At 40.3% G+C, this 17,671-nt stretch overlaps 1 protein-coding gene across 2 annotated transcripts in view; it reads left to right on the top strand.

Annotated features, from left to right (window-relative positions):
- aagab (alpha and gamma adaptin binding protein) overlaps positions 1–17,671 on the top strand; it is a 58,953-nt gene that overhangs the window by 34,172 nt on the left and 7,110 nt on the right. For both annotated transcript variants that reach the window (XM_073032638.1, XM_073032639.1), the window contains exons 3-6: positions 1,707–1,803; positions 10,683–10,772; positions 13,318–13,401; positions 14,481–14,560. In XM_073032638.1, the coding sequence (XP_072888739.1) occupies positions 1,707–1,803; positions 10,683–10,772; positions 13,318–13,401; positions 14,481–14,560 (351 nt within the window). The remainder of the gene's footprint in view (positions 1–1,706; positions 1,804–10,682; positions 10,773–13,317; positions 13,402–14,480; positions 14,561–17,671) is intronic.

The raw sequence follows: 17,671 nt of genomic DNA on the forward strand, positions 1-17,671 counted from the left end.
CAATACTCACAGGTTCTTTGTCCTTCTAGTGCAGGGGTTCCCAACTTGGGATCCACGCATCCCTTGTTAATAGTAAGGCTGATTGGCATAAAAAAGACTGGGAACCCCTGTTCTAGTGAATCTCAATTGCATGTCAGCAAACATTTTCACTGCAGGAAGCTGGAGCCAAATCGACTATGGTGCTCTCAGAATCAGAATTAATATCACTGACATATCAACTTCCCCTTCCTGAAGTCCATATTCAGCTCCTTGGTCTTACTGATGTTGAGTGCAAGGTTGTTCTTGTGACACCACACAACCAGCTGATCTGTCTCACTCCTGTATACCTCCTTGTCACTGCTTGAGATTCTCCCAACAACAGTCATGTCATCAGCAGATTTATAGATGTCATTTGAACTATGCATAGCTGCATAGTCTTGAGTGTGAAGAGAGTGGAGCAGTGGGCCAAGCTTGCATCTTTGAAGTGTGTCGATATCGATGTCAGCCAGAAGGAGATATCACTTCTGATCAGCACTAACTGTTTCATGACATCTGTGTTAAGCATGGACTTTTAAGAGGGTGTTGCTGGATATATTTATCTATACCCAGGAAAACTGTTATAAATCTCTTCCTTTTTGCTTTGTTGAGATTGAGTAATTCACCAGGTAGGATTCCTAGTATCTACCATGACTTAATAATTGAGACAGCTTGAACAATCAGGCTGTTATCTCTAATAACAGATTACTGTCATAGCCGAGAGTACAAGGATTAGAGTCAAGAGCCTATTTATACTTTATGCTCTTGTTTGTCCAAATCAATTTTCTATAGATGGAAGGAAATTGGAAAATTTTGTCTTCTACTATTTTGTGATCTGATTGAGAACAGTAAACAGGTTGTTCTTTTTGCATATGTTTGTCCTCAGTCACGATGAAAGCTTTTTATCCTCTGTCAATAATGCTGCACTTCTAAAGTGTACAGCATAATTCTGCTGCTGCTACTCCACGCTCACACTTTACATGACAAAATAAAAATTGGCTTAACTGTTTAGAAATCATTCTAATTCCACATTTTTAATATGTTCTTGGGTGAAATCTTGATGCTGTTAACTTTGGTTGTTGTTGGAGTTCAAATATTTATATCCAATGGTGGGTACTTCTCTAAACAATACAGCATAGAGCAACTTCATTGTTTCCGTCAAGCTGCCCAACAAAGTTTCCTCGAACTGCTCTGCATAATATTGCAGTTTCCCAGTTTCCGTTGAATTTATCAGAGGAAGTGATTTATTTCAAGCTGGCTATTTTATGTTCTATCTGTGTAGAATTCCAGAGAACCAACTATTTAAAGTGGCAAGGTAGTGCCACAGTTAGCATAATGCTATTTCAGTGCCAGCGACTCGTGTTCAATACTGCACCTGTATGTAAGCAGTTTGTATGTTCTCCCTGTAATTGCCTGGGTTTCCACTGGGTTCTCCAGTTTCTTCCCATAGTTTAAAGACATATGGGTTAATAGGTTATTTGGTCAAATGGGTGTAATTGGGTGGAGCGGGCTCATTGGACCAGAAGGGCCTGTTACCTTGCTGCATTTCTAAATAAAATTAAATAAATTAGCTGTGTTTGGGTGGGGTGAAAGTGTAGGAATTTCTTACACATTGCCAATGTTAATATTTCTTCATGTTTCAACTTTGACATACCTTTTGATATTAATTTGAAATGTTCTTTTTTCCCCAGAGTTCTGGTCTTGATGAAGTATCTACTTGGCTTCCTCTAACTCAGGAATGGTCGCCTGAAGTTTTGATTCTGGTGTGTGACAGGGTTTCAGACAATGGTATTCGCTTGGTTTCTACTTTTGACATTAAATACAAATTTGGTATATTGAGATGATAATTTGTACTACGATCTGTTCTCCCTCTCCCTCTCCCCCTCTCCCTCTCCCTGTCCCTCTCCCTCTCCCTCTCCCCCTCTCCCTCTCTTTCTCTCGTCCCAAAAAGGAAACAGTTTAATGAACAAAATGCATTATACAGTTTGGTACTTCATTAGTTTGGAGGGAATATTTTCAGCTTTTTTCTTCAAAGTTCAAAGTAAATTTATAAGCAAAATACACCATATACAACCGTGAGATTCTTTTTTTTTTGCAGATAATCACAATAAATACAAGAAACACAATGAAACAATGCATGCTCCCAACAGGATGAACAATCATTGTGCAAAAGATAACAAACAATGTAAATAAAGAAAGAAAGGGGATAAAAGAGATAGCAAATAAATAAACAAACTTTAGATATTGAGAACATGACATGAAAAGTCCTTGATTTGTCTGTAATTTGTGAGAACAGTTCATTGATGGGGCAAGTGAAGTTATCCCCTCTGGTTCCAGACCTGATGGTTGAGGGGTTATAACTGTTCCTGAACATGGGTGGTGTGGTTCCTGAGATTCCTGTAACTCATTCCTGATGGCAGCTGTGAGAAGAGAGCATGGCTTGGATGGTGAGGGTCCTTGATGATGGATGCTGTTTTCCTGCGGATGTGCTCAGTAGTGGAAAGGACTTTACCCACGATGGACTGAACTGTATCCTTTACATTTTTTAGGCTTTTCCATTCAAGGAGATTGGTGATTTCATATCAGGTCGCATATGACCAGTCGGTATACTCTCCACTGCACATCTATGGAAGTTTGTCAAAGTTTTACATGTCATGCTGCATCATTGCAAACTTCTAAGCAAGTGAAGACGTTGCCACCAATGCCACTTACTTGTGACAGCTGAAGATCATGAACATTCCTTTCACAGTTTGATGCTAATGACTTCAACCTCTCTTGAGATATGAGTATCTTTAATTGTAGGACATAGAGGTCCATGGCCTACTCCACTGCCATGATGAGGCTACACTCTAATTCCATTTGGATAGCCTGCAACCTGATGGCATGACCATTGATTGCGTAACTGCTGGTAATTTCTCTCCCCTCTTATTACTTTTTTTTTCCATTCCTCCTTCTGGTTCCCTTCTTGCACTTCTCCTCAACTGCCCATCACCACCTCCTTCCTTTTCTCCTCTGGCTTATTGCCCTCTCTGGTCAGATTCCTTTTTCTTCAAACTTTTACCTCTTCCATTTATTATCCCCCAGCTTCTTACTTCATCCACTCTTCCCATGCACTCACCTACTTTCTGCCTCACCTATCATCTGTCAGCTTGTGCTCCTTTCCCTCCCATCCCCCCAACCTTCTTACTCTGGCTTCTTCCCCCTTTCTCCCCAGTCCTGATGAAGTTTCTCAGCCTGAACATCGACTGTTTATACCTCTTCATAGATGCTGTCTGCTCCGCTGAGTTCCTCCAAAACTTTGTGAGTGTGTGTCCCTCAATTATAATACAGTCACTAAACATCAATCACTGTCTGGACTTGTACAAAGGAATGCCATTTGAGGGTGGTACTGTTGCTCATCAAACCAAACTCAGCAATGTTTGGCATAAACAAGGAAAATTAGAAAAATACATTTTAACTTTACTTCATATCCCTTATAACATAATGTGATTTGAACATTGTTTCTTTGCTTTTATTTCCAGCCAAGGTCAGGGTGAGGATCATGTCCGAACAATATTACTTTGTCATAGCCAGTACTATGGACATGTATTACTGCTACTTAGAGGAAAGCAGTGCTCACATTTTGAAAGGCATCACTTTTCCTTAGGATCATACACAAGCGTTAAATTAATATTTGACCATGCTATTAGTAATTCTTACGTGTTTTGATTGACAACATCCATTAATAATCCAATAACATTCAGTAATTCCCCAAACAGACATTTTATTCCAAGCTCTATCACAGGAAGAGATTCCCAGGTGGAGAGAGGAATCCAATTGAAAAATTGCCTATAGCTTTCTTGAAAAAAAACATGACATCCCCATTGAATGTTGAGAATCCCTGACTCATGATTGCTCATAGTGGAGAAGGAGTGTATTACATCCATGTGTCAGAAGCACTCAAAAACCTTTTGAGGGCTTCTCAAATGGTAGAAGGAATCTATCAACTCACAAGCCACCAAGTTTATTGGGCACCATCTATCCCATCTGCAGAAGCAGTCATATTTGGCCTCAGCAGTCACTTCGGAACCCACAAAACTACTGAAAGCAATTCATTTTCTGTTTTGAGCATCTGCCTGCCTTTTTTTAAAAAAAGATAAAAGAAGCACTAAAAAAAGTGTTGAAACCAAGAATATTCAAGCAAAATATGTACTTTGCCTGGAGATGGGTCATGAGCATATTGCTTCTCTCCAATTTAGGTGTTGAGGATATAAGTCCATGATCAACTCCATTATTTCTCTCTGATTGAGGTGTCAAGCAAGGTTGAAGTTCTCGAGGACAGGAGTGGAGGACAGACGAGTGTTTGGCGCTGTCTGCCTGCATCTGACCAGTCTTTCTCTCTCTTACTAGCTGCTTCAGAGGAAAGTGCAGGGTTCTTGGGATCCACCTCCCCAGGATTTATTGGTGAGGCTGTGGACCCATTTTGGGGAACTTTGAGGTTATGTTGCATTAGTTCCTAGATTCTGGTTGCTCTTTTTCTGTATTTGAGCAGTTTGATTGGGGCAATCAACATGGACTGGGGCGCTTCAGTGAAGAATGGCCCTGCAGCCTGCATTGGCTAGTGGCACAGCGTGGTGCTGGACTGAACTAGACTGAATGCTACTGGTTTAATGTTTGATATTCTATGTGGTGGTCGCTCGCTTTTTGCTGTTTGCACAATTAGTTCTTTTTCATGCGTTGAGTGATATTTTCTTGAATGAGTTTCATGGTGTTTCTTTGTTTCATGGCTGTCTGTGGAAGAATAGATCTAAGATGATAAATGTACTTTAAATCTTAAATGCAAGCACGAATAAGGTGATCACCTGAACTTTTGGTAGTTAGCTGGAACGACCAAAGGAAAAGGGGGAAAGCTCATTTTATAATTGGAACACAATTTTTTCTTCTAAGCCACTCACTTGTGTGTGGGCAGGCAGGGACGTTCCTAGTCCGGTGCCCGTAATACCAATACTCCATCTTAGCTTAGACAGGACATTAGATTTGTTTTCCCCTCCAAATTGGAGGCATTTATTCATGTAGGGAAAAATTCTACCATGGTAATCTATGCAACTCTCTATACTTCATAATTAGATATTTTACTTAGCCTTTTTGCTGAAGGTTAGAACTTAGAACAGGCCCTTCTGCCCATAATGTTATGTTAAACCAATTAAATTAGTAATCAAATTGAGCATAATTGAGAGCATCCTGACTGGCTGCATCACTGCCTGGTATGGGAACTGTACTTCCCTTAATCACAGGATTCTGCAGAGAGTGGTGCGGACAGCCAAGCGCATCTGTAGATGTGAACCTCCCATGATTCAGGACATTTACAAAGATGGGTGTGAATAAAGGGCCCGAAGGATTGTTGGGGACCCAAATCACCTCAACCACAAACTATTCCAGCTGCTACCACCGGGAAACGGTACCGCAGCATAAAAGCCAGGACCAATAGCCTCTGGGACAGCTTCTTCCACCAGGCCATCAGACTGATTAACTCACACTGATTTGAGTGTACAGTCGGCCCTCCTTATCCGCGGGTTCCGCATGCGCAGATTCAACCAACCACAGATCAGGAAAACCCAGAAATTCTCTCTCCAGCACTCATTGTTTGAGCATGTACAGACTATTTTTTCTTGTCATTATTCCCTAAACAATACAGTATAACGACTATTTACATAGTATTAGGTATTATAAGTAATCTAGAGATGATTTAAAAGTACAGGCAGTCCCTGGGTTATGAACAAGTTCCGTTCCTGAGTCCATCTTTAAGTCGGAACAGGTACATCTGGTATTATTTAGCGTCAAACGTTTTTCTTAGTATTTAGTATATATTTTACCTTTCTATGCATATAAAACACTTAAGAAACACATGTATTTCAATAATTAAACCACTGCGTTGCTTAGTAATAATTGTAGCTTTCATCAGGGCAGGGCCTTTCACATGCTCCATTAAAATTGTTCCGATCATTGACTGATGTAGCCTAACGCTTTTCCAATGACCAATGGCGTTTCACCTCTTTCCGATCGCTTTATTACTTCCACCTTATTTTCAATCGTGATCATGATTATTTTCGTGAACAGAAACACTGTGGTTTCAGAGCTGCGCCGGGTCCTAAAGACCACCGCTCTGAGACAGTTTAAATAAAGTCCGGTGTTCTGCTGGGTCCTAAAGACCACTACACTGAGACAGGTTAAATAAGGGACTTGAGCATCCGTGTTTTTTGGTATCTGCGGGGGGGGGGGGGGTCTCGGAACCAATCCCCCGCGGATAAGGAGGGCCGACTGTATTTCTATGTTATATTAACTGTTCTATTTATTATAAATTACTATGATTGCACATTGTATATTTAGATGGAGATGTAACATAAAGATTTTTACTCATGTATGTGAAGGATATAAGAAGTAAAGTCAATTCAGTTGAATTCCTTCCATTTTCCTCATATTCATGTGCCTGTTTGAATGTTTTTTAAACGTTCCTAATGTACAGCATCTGCCTCTACCACCCCAGGTAGTGCATTCTAGGCATCCACCACTCTGTTTAAAAAAACTTGCCCCTCATGTCTCCTTTGAAATTACTTCCTCTTACCATAAATGCATGACCTCTTTTATTAGACATTTCAACCCTGGAAAAACCCTGTATTTGCAGTTTGTTGTCTTTTGCACATTTGGTTGTTGTCCTGTTGGGTATGGCCTTTCAAAGATCCTATTTTGTTTCCGGTATTTACTGTGAACAGGAAAGTGAATCTCAAGGTTGCATACGATGACATACATGTACATTGATAATAAATTTACTTTCAACTTTGAGTTTAAATTGGAGGCGTGTTGAAACTGGGAGCATGTGTATTTGAGTGGAGTTGGGATTGATTTGGTGAATTACATGGGGGATAAGATGCAGGAAATCTGGATGAGCTTGTTTCTGGAGGAGTGTAAAAGATAGAAAGCCAACCAGTAGTGTACTAGAACAGTCAAATTAGGTGCAGCATTTAATTATTTAAATAGAAAATGTAATCAGTTCAGAAATTCACTGTTTTTAAATGGCAAATGAAAATTCAGTACAGTGCAGGAACAGATCCTTTAGCGAACAATATCGGTGTCAACCATAATGTCAATTTAAACTGCATATTAACTACACATGTCTATATCCCTTCTTCCCCTACTGTTGCCTGGCTGTCAAAATGCTCTTAAACGTTGCTCTCATATCTGTGTCTATGAACTCCCCTGTGTGTCCATTTCAGCCACTTGTCACTCTTTTCATTTTAAAAAAGCATGCCTCAGAAATCTTCTGTAATCTTTTCCCCCTCTCTTACAGCTATGAACTTGAGTATTTTTCATTTCCACCTGTGACGGCTGCAGTTACCAGCTGCACCATCAACTGGGCATATTAAAGTGTCCTGTAGCCGACCATCCTCCTGATAACCTGGCAAACGATTGAGCTGTTGCATTACACCAGCCAAAGTACAAACCCCATTTCCAGAAAAGTTGGGATATTTTCCAAGATGCAATAAAAACAAAAAATTGTGATATGTTAATTCACGTGAACCTTTATTTAACTGACAAAAGTACAAAGAAAAGATTTTCAATAGTTTTACTGACCAACTTAATTGTATTTTGTAAATATACACAAATTTAGAATTTGATGGCTGCAACACACTCAACAAAAGTTGGGACAGAGGCATGTTTACCATTGTGTTACATCACCTTTCCTTTTAATAACACTTTTTAATCTTTTTGGAACTGAGGATACTAATTGTAGTAGATTTGCAATTGGGAATTTTGTCCATTCTTGTTTGATATAAGACTTCAGCTGCTCAACAGTCCGTGGTCTCCGTTGTCTGATTCTCCTCTTCATGATGCGCCATACATTTTCAATAGTAGATAGATCTGGACTGGCAGCAGGCCAGTCAAGCACACGCACTCTGTGTCTACAAAGCCACGCTGCTGTAGCCCGTGCAGAATGTGGTCTGGCATTGTCCTGCTGAAATAAGCGTGGACGTCCCGGGAAGAGTCGTCGCCTTGATGGCAACATATGTCTCTCTAAAATCCTAATATACGCCTCAGAGTCAATAGTACCTTCACATACATGCAACTCACCCATGCCGTGGGCACTGATGCACCCCCATACCATCACAGATGCTGGCTTTTGCACCTTTCGCTGATAACAATCAGGATGGTCGTTTTCATCTTTGGCACGGAGATCTCGATGCCCATTTTTTCCGAAAAGTAGCTGAAATGTGGACTCATCTGACCACAGCACACGGTTCCACAGTCTTTCGGTCCACCTGAGATGAGCTCGGGCCCAGAGAACTTGCCGCCGTTTCTGCATAGAGTTGATGTATGGCTTCCTCCTTGAGTAATACAGTTTCAAGTTGCATTTCTGGATGCAGCGACGGACTGTGTTAAGTGACAATGGTTTTCCGAAGTACTCCCTAGCCCAGGTGGCTATAATTGTCACAGTACCATGACGGTTTGTTAGGCAGTGCCGCCTGAGGGCTCGAAGATCACGCGCATTCAACAGTGGTTTCCGACCTTGCCCTTTACGCACTGAGATGTCACTGAATTCTCGGAATCTTTTCACAATATTATGTACTGTAGATGTTGAAAGACCTAAATTCTCTGCAATCTTGCATTGGGAAATGTTCCTTTTGAACTGACTAACAATTCTCTCATGAATTTTGGCACAAAGGGGTGAGCCACGACCCATCCTTGCTTGCAAAGACTGAGCCTTTGATGGACGCTACTTTTACACCCAGTCATGATACCTCACCTGCTACCAATTAGCCTGCTTAATGTGGAGTCTTCCAAACTGGTGTTACTTGAATATTCTGTGCACTTTTCAATCTTATTTTAACTCTGTCCCAACTTTTGTTGAGTGTGTTGCAGCCATTAAATTCTAAATTTGTGTATATTTACAAAATACAATTAAGTTGGTCAGTAAAACTATTGAAAATCTTTTCTTTGTACTTTTGTCAGTTAAATAAAGGTTCATGTGAATTAACATATCACAGATTTTTGTTTTTATTGCATTTTGGAAAACTTTTCTGGAAATGGGGTTTGTAGATGAGGCTGGATAATTGGTTTGTGCCATTGTGCCAAACCCAGAGGGGTGTTCTCTGGAGCTGCTTCATTTATGTCATTTTTTTAAAGGAGAGGAATGTTTTCTCTCCCCTGCAATTTACAATGGACTGGCCAGCATCGAATATAAACCCACAGTCAGGAGATGAGTGGTGTCTCTTGGTTTGAGGAGTATTTGCTATGTTGTTGTAACCAAGTTCTGTTCTGGTTAGCTGATTCAAGTTTGGACTCTAGAACAGTTCTGTTGAGTTTGTAAACATTTTGGGTAATAAAACCCCTATTTTTTTCACCTTTACCTGCTCTCCCAGTTTTATGCTTACCTTCATCCTTCACATCACCCTTGGTAAAAGACTCTACATTCTGCCCTCTTTATGGCTCTGATAGTTTTATATACAATCAGGTGCTTCCCCCCCCCCCCCCCCAGTCTCCTTCACTCCAGAGAAAAGAATTTAAAGTTTGTACAACCTTTTCTTGTAGTAATATTTTCTTGATTCATGCAAAGTCCTAGTGAACCTCATCAGACCCTCCCTCAAACCTCCACATCCTTTCTGTAATGCAGTGAGTAAAACTACACACAGTCCACTAAATGTGGCCCAACTAAAGTTTTGTACAGCTGTGACATTACTTCGTGATTTCATACTCAGTGTCCCAACCAATAAAGGCCAGGTTCATTTCCTAATACAATGACCCCTTTCTGTAGATAATACCATTGGGCAGGAGGTACAGGACCCTTAGGTTCCACATCACCAGGTTCAGGAACAGGTGTCTTTCAACCATCAGGCCCTTGAACCAGCATAGAGAACTTCACACACCTGAATTCTGAACTGAATTCCACAACCTACAGACTCGCTTTCAAGAACTCTACAATTCATGTTTTTATTGTTTTTGTTTTTATTTGCACAATTGTCTTCTTTTGCAGATTGGTTATTTGCCAGACTTTGTGTATATTTTTCCATAAGTTCTATTTTATTTCTTTATTTTCCTATAAATACAAGAAAATGAATCTCAAGGTAGTATGTAGTGGCATATACGGTACTTATTTTGATAATAAATTTACTTAAACTTTTGACTAGTTGGACTGTGTGTGCAGCAAACAAATTTTGCTCCATCTAATCTTCTGGTACCAGTGGAGTCCCTGTCAGTATTGAGGAAGTGAAAGCTCATTGCTTTTGCATCTTCGCATCATTTACTTTCGTATTGGTTCCTATACTTCCTGCAGACCATTGGGAGGTCTATCAATAGGGATAAACCCATCATAGTGTTTGCATCTTTCTTATTCCTGAGCTCTACCCATATTGCCTTGCTGAATGAGCCCTTCAGGCATCCTCTCCAAATGCAGTGTGAGTGACATTCTCCATGATCAGTCGTGCAACTCCACCATCTCGTTTACATCCCTCTCTGAAACAGCTGAATCCTGGAACACTGAGCTGCTATTCCTACCCTTTTCTTCACCAAGTTTCTATAATGGCAACATTGTCTTTCCATGTACTAATCTATGTGCCATGTATTTGGTTTAATTAACAGTTATACAGAATAGTTAAGTTTTTTTTTGGGTTATCTGATCACCCTTCCTCTCCTAGGGGTAAGCAGACAAGCGGCACAGCAGTGGTGTATTCAACATGGTTTTGAATTGGTGGAGCTCAATCCAGAAGAATTGCCAGATGAAGAAGGTATGTTTGCATTTTCAGAATTATTATTACAGGATATCAAGAGCTGAAATGAATAAGGAGAATTGTTTTCTTATGTATTAGAATACTTATCATCATTATGTGCCGTGTCGTATGACGTGGGCGAGCATGGTCTTCAATCCATCTTTAATCTGTGTCAGTGGGGAAGACCTCCTTCACACTGAGGTTCTTGTTCTTTTCTCAATCCGTGGCCATGATTGTTCTGGCCACTTTTTTCTACAGAAGTGGTTTGCCATTGCCTCCTTCTGGGCAGTGTCTTTACAAGACAGTTGACCCCAGCCATTATCTATACCTTTTAGAGATCGTCATGGGCTAAGCAGGTTTCCCAATGGTGGCCTGCAGGCTAGTGGAGGGAAGGTGTGCCTTACACTTCCTCTGGTAGAGACATATCTCCACCCCACTACCCAGTTAGAATATTACTGCTATAAAATCAATGGTTTGAACTGAAAACTTCATTTTGTTACAACTTTCTATGTCCATCTTTTCTGTCCAGGTGATGCTAGTTGTGATTGGCAGTGCCTTGTTCCTAGTGATCCAGTGTCTTGTGTTTGTGTACCTTCCTTAGCTGTGGAGAACGTTGCACTTTAACTTGTTTCTTTCTTAAGAAATGGCATAAGTTTTAATTCAGTATTAAACCATCAGAAACTCTGTATGACTCTTCCTCATTCTTCCTCTGTACAACTCTTCCTCATGTACAGGCAGATTTAGCCTGTACAAATAGGTTGTGTTAACTTAATTTTTTTAAATGTTGTATGTTGTTCTTGGGCAGAAATGTTTAGCTTGGCCTTTGCAAAGAGGTAATATTTACAAACTGTTTTATTGGCTTAGATGAAGTAACCAGTACTGCTGATCATGCAACAATAGGTGAGAAAGTGTGGTCATTTTTGTGGGAAGATGTGAAAGGTAATAAAGGGAAATGTGAAGTTATCTACTTTGATAGTAAGGGTAGAATATTGGTGTATTGTTTAAATAGTGTGATGTACGAGAAGCTCAGGGTTAGTATGCAAACGCAAATAGTGACAGTTATAAGGTTTATTGCAAGAGAGATTGGGTACAATTCTAAGGAAAGCTTGCTACTAATAAACAGGACAATGTCCCTCCATACCCCTACCATCCATTTACCTATCCAAACTTCTCTTAAGTGCTGAAATCGAACTCGTGTGCACCACTTGTGCTGGGACCTCATTCCACACACTCATGACCCTGAGTGAAAAAATTTCCCCTCAAGTTCCCCTCAGACTTTTCACCTTTCACCCTTAACCTCAGTGGAAAAAGCCTGCTTACATTTACCCTATCTATACTCCTCATAATTTTGTATATCTCCATCAAATCTCCTCTCAATCTTCTACATTCCAAGAAATAAAGCCCTAACCTATTCAATCATTCCACATAGCTGAGGTCCTCCAGACCCAGCAACATCCATGTAAATTTTCTTTGTAAGGTATTGAAAGGACCAGAGATTAGCCAATGCCATGCTTGGGAAGTATATCTAGTATATCAACAGGAAAGCGAGTGTGAAACAGGAGAGAGTTTACCTTTTTTAATAAAAGCATTTTAACAATGATGAAAAATCAATGATGCAGAAATACAAGAAAAAATACTGTCCATGGTTCAAAACTGTATCCAAGTACATATCTTAGCAATTCATTGCATAATAATAATGATCCATGAAATTGCAGATCCTGGAATCTAGAGCAAAAAGCAAACTGGTGGAGGAACACAGCAGGTCGTGCAGCATCAATAGGTGGGAGGGAGGAATTGTCAGAGCAGAATGGAAAGGAGAGGTAACTAATTTACATTTTAAGTTCAAAGTACATTTATAAAGAAGAGAGGGCACGCTGGTAGGTGATAGGTTCCATCAACTCCCTCCCCCCCCCCACCATTATTCCTTTGTCTGCTTTCCTATATCATCCTCTATCTTCCAACTCCTCCCCCCTTCTCCATCTTGCCTACCTTTCCTTAACCTTGGTGCACCTTTCACTCACCAGCTCCTGAATCACCTCTCCCTGTCTCTTTAGCTACCTCCCTCTCCACTCTCAGTCCTGATACAGGGCCTCAACCCAAAGCTTTGAATTTAAGAACATAGAGCAGCTGTGGAGGGCAAGTCATTGGGTAGATTTAAAGTGGGGTTTGATAGGTTTTTGATGAGGAAGGGCATCAAAGATTACAGGGAGAAAGCAGTTGAGAGGGATAATAAATCAGTCATGTTGGAATAGTGAACATTTTGCTCCTATGTCTGATGGTCTTGTTGTCTAACAGTACCACACAGTATGGGCTCTTTAGCCCATGATGTTGTGCCAAACTTTATAAACCTACTCCACGATCAATCTAACTTTTCCCTCCTACACAGCCCACAACCCTCCATTTTTCTTACATCCATGTATCTATCTCAGAGTCTTTTAAATGTCTCATTTAATGTCAAATGTCTCATTGTACCATATTTGTTTCCTGTTTTGTATTTTCCTTGAAGTTACATATTCTATAGAGGAATTTTAAATAACATTGTGAATTATTAATATCCACACAGATGACTTCCCTGAATCCACTGGTGTAACGAGAATTATTCAAGCCTTGAATGCAAATGTATGGTCAAATGTTGAGATGAAAACAGGTATGAACTACAAATTTTTAAAAAGATTATTATTAAGAGTTTAGTTGAGAAGTAGAGCTCTTCAAACTGAATCAAACTCATCAGTCCTAGATCATTACTTTGTCCCAGTGTTAGAATAATAACTATATTGCTCCAATTTCCACTCCCTTCATCCTTGGGGTATCTATGAAAATACAAGTTATGACATGAACTAGAATTGAAACCATCCAAACACAGTAGTTCCCTTGGAATTCATGCAGCCAACAAAGAGGACTTCCAACAATAGTGGAGCCTGGTTCACTGCACCTGAAATGAAAATTAACTTGGATTGTTGAATATATTTTCTTTTTGCATTAGTAATCAAGAATAAAAAGAATTAGGACATAACCTTTGAAACCTATTCTGCTATTCAATATGATCATGGTTAACCTGCCTAAAGTCTCAACCTCTCTGTCTCCACAGCCCCCAAACCATTTTTCGTACTATTTATTAGTTTTGTAATATAGCATTGTACTGTTGCCATTAAATAACAAATTTCACATCTTATAAATAATGATAATAAATCTGATCCTAATCTTTCAAAGATTTGTAGTTTGAATTTCACAGAGTGAAATTTAGTTGAATAGGTTAACACATTAACACATCTTCCACAATGTCTTTATCATGGGATTTTTAGCTTGCTAGTATTAAATGATTCCATTATCCATGCTGCCCAAGTGTAAAATAGTTGTGTCTGCTCTTCTACATTCCCCTTTCAAAGGCTGAATTTCAGTCTGTTTTTAAAGGTGAAGTTTTAAGTACCTGTTTTCTCGAATTTGTAGAAAATAATGCATGTTAGCCAGATTTTGTAAAGTTGTGGTGTCATTAAAAGTATTGCTTAAAGTCAATTTGGGGGCACCAGTCCTCAAAAATATCTAATCTACTTTTGATCAGATTGATTGATGGGATGATGATGCCCATTTCTGAACTGTTATTGTTGGGACTCAAGTGTAAGCCCACAGGCGTGGACTGGTTCAAGACAAAGCATGTCTTGATCGTAATCTGGTATACTAATATTTGATGAAACATAAAAGAATTTATGTCCACTTTTACTCTCTTAGATAGGCCTCAGGATTTTGGAATTCTCAGCAGTCTAACTGGTGTACTTGAAAACAGTGGAACTGAAGCAGAAACACAAGAAGTAAGCGATTCTGTAATAATTAACTGATGTCCAGGTATGATTGCAAACTGCAATACTGTACAAGAATTTCAGTCGATGTCCTAAAATGTCAGATATGTGGAAGAGACAATTACAATGTTTGAAAGGCATTTAGGCAGTTACTTGGATAGGAGGAGTGTAGGGGGATAAAAGCCTAGTGTAGGCAAATAGGATTAACATTGATAGGGATCAAAGAACAGCACAGTACTGTACGAGTGAGTCTCCGGTGACTTTGAATTGAGATTGTTTTAGCACACTGTCGGCCCTTTGGCCCACGATGTTCTGCCAAACTTTTAACCTACTCCAAGATCAATCTGATCCTTCCATCCTGTGTGTTCCTCCATTTTTCTTTCATCCATGAGGTGTATAAGATGATGAGAGGCATAGATTGTGTGGATAGCCAGAGACTTTTTCCCAGGGTTGAAATGGCTAACACAAGAGGGCATAGTTTTAAGCTGCTTGGAAGTAGGTTCATGGGGGATGTCAGAGATAAGTTTTTCACACAGAGTGGTGGGTGTGTGGAGCGTACTGCCAGCGACGGTGGTAGAGGCAGATGCAATAGGGTATTTTAAGAGACTCTTAGATAAGTACATAGAGCTTAGAAAAATAGAGAGCTATGCAGTAGGGAAGTTTTAGGCCGTTTCTAGAGTAGGTTACATGTGTCGGCACAACATTGTGGGCCAAAGGGCCTGTAATGTGCTGTATATTTCTATGTTCTATGTGCCTATCAAAGAACCTCTTAAATATCCTTTATGTATCCTCTTAAATATCCCTTATGTGACTAGTGGAGTGCCACAGGGATCTGTCCTGGGACCCCTGCTATTTGTGATTTTTATAAATGACCTGGATGTAGAGGCAGAAGGATGGGTAAGTTTGCGGATGACATGAAGATTGGAGGAGTTGTGGATGGAGCTGTAGGTGGTCGAAGGTTACAAGAGGATATAGACAGGCTGCAGAGTTGGGCAGAAAAATGGCAGATGGAGTTCAATCCGGACAAGTGTGAGGTGATGCATTTTGGAAGGACAAACCGGAAGAGTGAGTACAGGATTAATGGTCATTTACTTGTGTGGATGAACAAAGGGACCTTGAGGTTCAAATCCATACATCCCTCAAGGTCGCTGCACAGGTTGATAGGGTAGTTAAGAAGGCCTATGGATAGCTAGGCTTCATTAACAGGTGGATTGAGTTCAAGAGTAGAGAGGTCATGTTGCAACTGTACAAATCTCTGGTGAGACCGCATTTAGAGTATTGTGTTCAATGCTGGTCACCTCATTATAGGAAGGATGTGGAAGCTATGGAGAGGGTGCAGAGAAGATTTACCAGGATGTTGCCTGGTTTGGAGAACAAGTCACATGAAGCAAGGTTAGCAGAGCTGGGACTTTTCTCTTTGGAGCGTAGAAGAATGAGAGGGGACTTGATAGAGGTCTACAAGATTATGAGAGGCATAGATAGGGTGGATAGTCAGTACCTGTTTCCCAGGGCACCAATAGCAAACACCAGAGGGCATATGTACAAAATTAAAGGAGGGAAGTTTAGGGGAGACATCAGGGCTAAGTTTTTTTACACAGAGGGTTGTGAGTGCCTGGAATGACTTGCCAGAGATGGTGGTGGAGGCTAAAACCTCTTGGACAGGCACATGGATGAAAGAAAAATGCAGGGTTATGGGGTAGTGTGGGTTTAGTTCTTTTTTTTAAAGGATTATATGGGTGGGCACAACATGGAGGGCTGAAGGGCCTGTACTGTACTGTAGTGTTCTATAGTTCTATGGTATCTTCCTTTACATAAGAACATAAGAAATAGGAGCAGAAGTAGGCCATCTGGCCCATCGAGCCTGCCCTGCCATTCAATAAGATCATGGCTGATCTGTCCATAAACTGCCCTCATTATGTTCTCAAAGAACTCCAGTAAGTTTATCAAACAGGAACTTGCCCATTCTGAATCCATGCTGCGTCTGTCTAATGGAACCACTCCTCTCTAAATGTTTAATTATTTCTTTCTTAATGACAGCTTCAAGCATTTTACTGACTACAGATGTTAAGCTAACTGGCCTATAGTTGCCAGTTTTTTGCTTACATCGTTTTTTTAAAAAGTGGTGTGACGTTTGCTGTCTTCCAATCTGCTGGAACCTGCCCAGAGTCTAGAGAATTTTGATAAATGATTATCAATATGTCTACTATAACCTCTGCCAATTCCTTCAGCACCCTGGGGTGCATCCCATCAAGACCAGGTGACTTATCAGGTCCTCACCTCCCATTTTGTCCATAACATCCATCTTTGGCATATTAGACGTGAAGACCGACACAAAATAGTCGTTCAATGCCTCAGCCATTTCCTTATCACCCAATATCAATTTCCCCTTCTCGTCTTCCAAGGGACCTACGTTGACTTTAGCCACCCTCTTCTGCTTTATGTATTAATAAGAACTTTTGCTATCTGTTTTTATATTTTGTGCTAATTTACTTTCGTATTCTATCTTCCCTTATTTCTTGTTTAGTTGTTCTCTGTTGCTTTTTAAAGTTTTCCCAATCCTCCAGTCTCCCACTACTCTTTGCAACTTTGTACACGTGAGCCACCAGTCCTGGCAGTACTTTCCACGCACCCACCACTGTCTTGGTATTAAAAACTACTTCTGACATCCCTTCCCTATACTTTCCAATCACTTTAGAACTATACCCCCTCATATTCGCAGTTCTGCCCTAAGAAAAAGTCTGGCTATTCACTCTGTCAATGCCTCTTATCATCATGAACACCTCTATCAAGTCACTCCTCATTCTCCTTTGCTCCAAAGAGAAATGCCCTACATCGCTCAACCTGTCCTCTCTACTCCAGGCAGTATCCTGGTAAATCTCCTACACATCCTTCCTGTAATGAGGCGAACAGAACTGAACACAATAAAAGATGGCCTGCCAGGAGCGGTCAGCATGAACAAGGTGAACTGAAAAATCTGGTTTCTTTACTGTACAGTTCTGCGAATCTTTGATTTAGTTCAGTGGACCAGGCCAAGCTGTTAGGTAATATTGTAAAACATTTGCCAATCAATATTTGCAAGTGCCCTCTGGGTTTTTAAAGCTTTGATTATTGTGCTAAGCCATT

Source organism: Hemitrygon akajei, chromosome 30 (assembly GCF_048418815.1).
Source record: "Hemitrygon akajei chromosome 30, sHemAka1.3, whole genome shotgun sequence".
NCBI lineage: Eukaryota > Metazoa > Chordata > Chondrichthyes > Myliobatiformes > Dasyatidae > Hemitrygon > Hemitrygon akajei.